The following is a 2,339-nucleotide window of genomic DNA, read 5'->3' on the forward strand; positions in this document are numbered from 1 at the left end:
TCAGGGTGCTAGAGCATTTTCGAAGACTGACTTGAGATCTGGGTATCATCAACTGAGGATTCGTGCTTCGGATATTCTGAAGACGGCTTTTTAGACTAGATATGAACACTATGAGTTTCTAGTGATGTCCTTCGGCTTGACTAATGCCCCTGCAACATTTATGGATTTTATGAATCGTGTGTTCAATACATATCATTACTCATTTTTCATTGCCTTCGTTGATGACATATTGATTTACTCGCGTAAAATGGAGGAGCATGAGCAATATTTGAGGATAGTACATCAGACCTTGCATGAACAAAAGCTATATGATAAGTTCTGCAACTGCGTGTGCTGGTTAAATTCTGTGGCTTTCTTGGGGCATGTTGTATCAGGTGAGGATATTAAGGTGGATCTTAGGAAGATTAAGGCAGTTCAGAATTGGCCTCGCCGTACCACCACGACCGAGATTAGGAGTTTCTTGGGGCTAGTAGGTTATTATCGTCGGTTTGTGGAGGGCTTCTCACCTATTATAGCTCCTTTGACTAGATTGACCCAGAAGGGTGCTCAGTTCAAATGGTCCGATGATTACGAGGCAAGATTTCAGAAGCTCAATACCGCATTAACTACAACACCAATGTTGGTTTTTCCCTCTGGTTCAGGGATGTATATTATGCATTGCGATACTTCACACGTTGGTTTGGGTTGTGTATTGATGCAGGAGGGGCGAGTTATTACATATGCTTCACGTCAGTTGAAGGTCCACGAGAAGAATTACCCTATGCATGATTTGGAGTTGGTTGCGATAATTCATGTTCTTATGATCTGGAGGTATTATCTTGATGAAGTGTCGTATGAGGTTTACAATGGTTTACAATGATCACCACAGTTTGCAACATCTGTTTAAGTGGAGGGATCTTAATCTGAGGCAGTGCAGGTGTCTTGAGTTACTGAAGTATTATGATATTTCCATCCTTTATCATCTGGAAAGGTGAATGTGGTCGTCGCGGATGCCTTGAGCAGAAAGTCCAAGAGTATGGGTAGTTTGGCATTTATTTTAGCAGAAGAGAGGCCATTGGATGTGGACATTCAGTCCTTAGCTAACAGACTTGTGAGGTTGGATATTTCAGATCCTAGTCAGGTTCTTGCATGTGTTGTAGCTCAATCTTCTTTATTCGAGCGGATCAAGGCTCGTCGGTATAATGATCCGTACTGCTGGTTCTTAGAGAGACAGTTCTACGGGGTGATGCCAAGGAGGTTACTATCGGAGATGGTAGTGTTCTGTGACTCCAGGGTCGCTTATGTGTTCCTAGTGTTGATGACCTGAGGGAGGCGATTCTAGATGAGGTATACTATTTGCGTTATTCCATTCATACAGGTGCCACGTAGATGTATCGTGACCTAAGGCATCATTATTGGTGGCAGCAGATAAAGAAGAACGTTGTTGAGTATGTGTCGAGATGTATGAATTGTCAGTAGGTTTAAGTACGAGCACTAGAGGCTAGGTGGATTACTTTACCAGATGGTTATACCATAGTGAAAGTAGGAGTGCATCACTATGTATTTCGTGGTTGGTTTCTTGCAAGCGTTGAGGAAATTTAATACCGTTTGGGTCATTGTCGACATACTGACCAAGTCTACACACTATACCGATGATGACTACATACAATTCATAGAGGTTGGGCCACATTTATATTCAGGAGATTGTCGGTTGTATGGCGTGCCTTTTTCCATTATTTCATAAAGAGGCACTCAATTCACTTTGAATATTTGGAGAGCATTACAGAGTGAGTTGGGTACTTGGGTAAAGCTCGGCATGGCCTTTCATTCGTAGACCGATGGGCAGTTGGAGCAGACAGTTCAGATTCTAGAGGATATGCTCCGAGTATGTGTGATTGACTTCGTAGGGTAGTGATATCGATTCTTACCATTGGCCGAGTTTGCTTAAAATAATAGTTATCAGTCCACCATTGAGATGGCTCAATTTGAGGCCTTGTATGGTCGACAATGTCGTTCCCCCATCGGTTGGTTTGGGCCCGTTGAGGCTAGGTTATATGGTACTGATTTGGTAAGGGATGCATTGGATAAGGTAAAGTTTATTCTGGAGCAGTTTCGCACAGCATAGTCCAGGCAAAAGAGTTACGAGGACCAGAAAATGCGTGATTTCTCATTTATGGTGGGCGAGAAGGTACTTTTGAAACTCTCATCGATGAAGGGTATCATGAGGTTCAAAAATAGGGGCAAGATGAATCCGATGTTCATCAGTCCATTTTAGGTTTTGGAGCGAGTTGGTGAGGTTGCATATATGCTTGTTTTGCCTCCTAGTTTATCGGGAGTTCATACGGTATTCTACGTGTCTA

At 42.7% G+C, this 2,339-nt stretch overlaps 1 protein-coding gene across 1 annotated transcript; it reads left to right on the forward strand.

The window, feature by feature from the left end:
* The first annotated feature begins 247 nt into the window (after window positions 1-247).
* LOC138899753 (uncharacterized mitochondrial protein AtMg00860-like) lies at window positions 248-859 on the forward strand. The gene has a single exon (XM_070186442.1). The coding sequence runs from the start codon at window positions 248-250 to the stop codon at window positions 857-859; it is 612 nt and encodes a 203-aa protein (XP_070042543.1).
* The last annotated feature ends 1,480 nt before the right edge of the window (window positions 860-2,339 follow it).

Source organism: Nicotiana tomentosiformis, chromosome 10, assembly GCF_000390325.3.
Source record: "Nicotiana tomentosiformis chromosome 10, ASM39032v3, whole genome shotgun sequence".
NCBI lineage: Eukaryota > Viridiplantae > Streptophyta > Magnoliopsida > Solanales > Solanaceae > Nicotiana > Nicotiana tomentosiformis.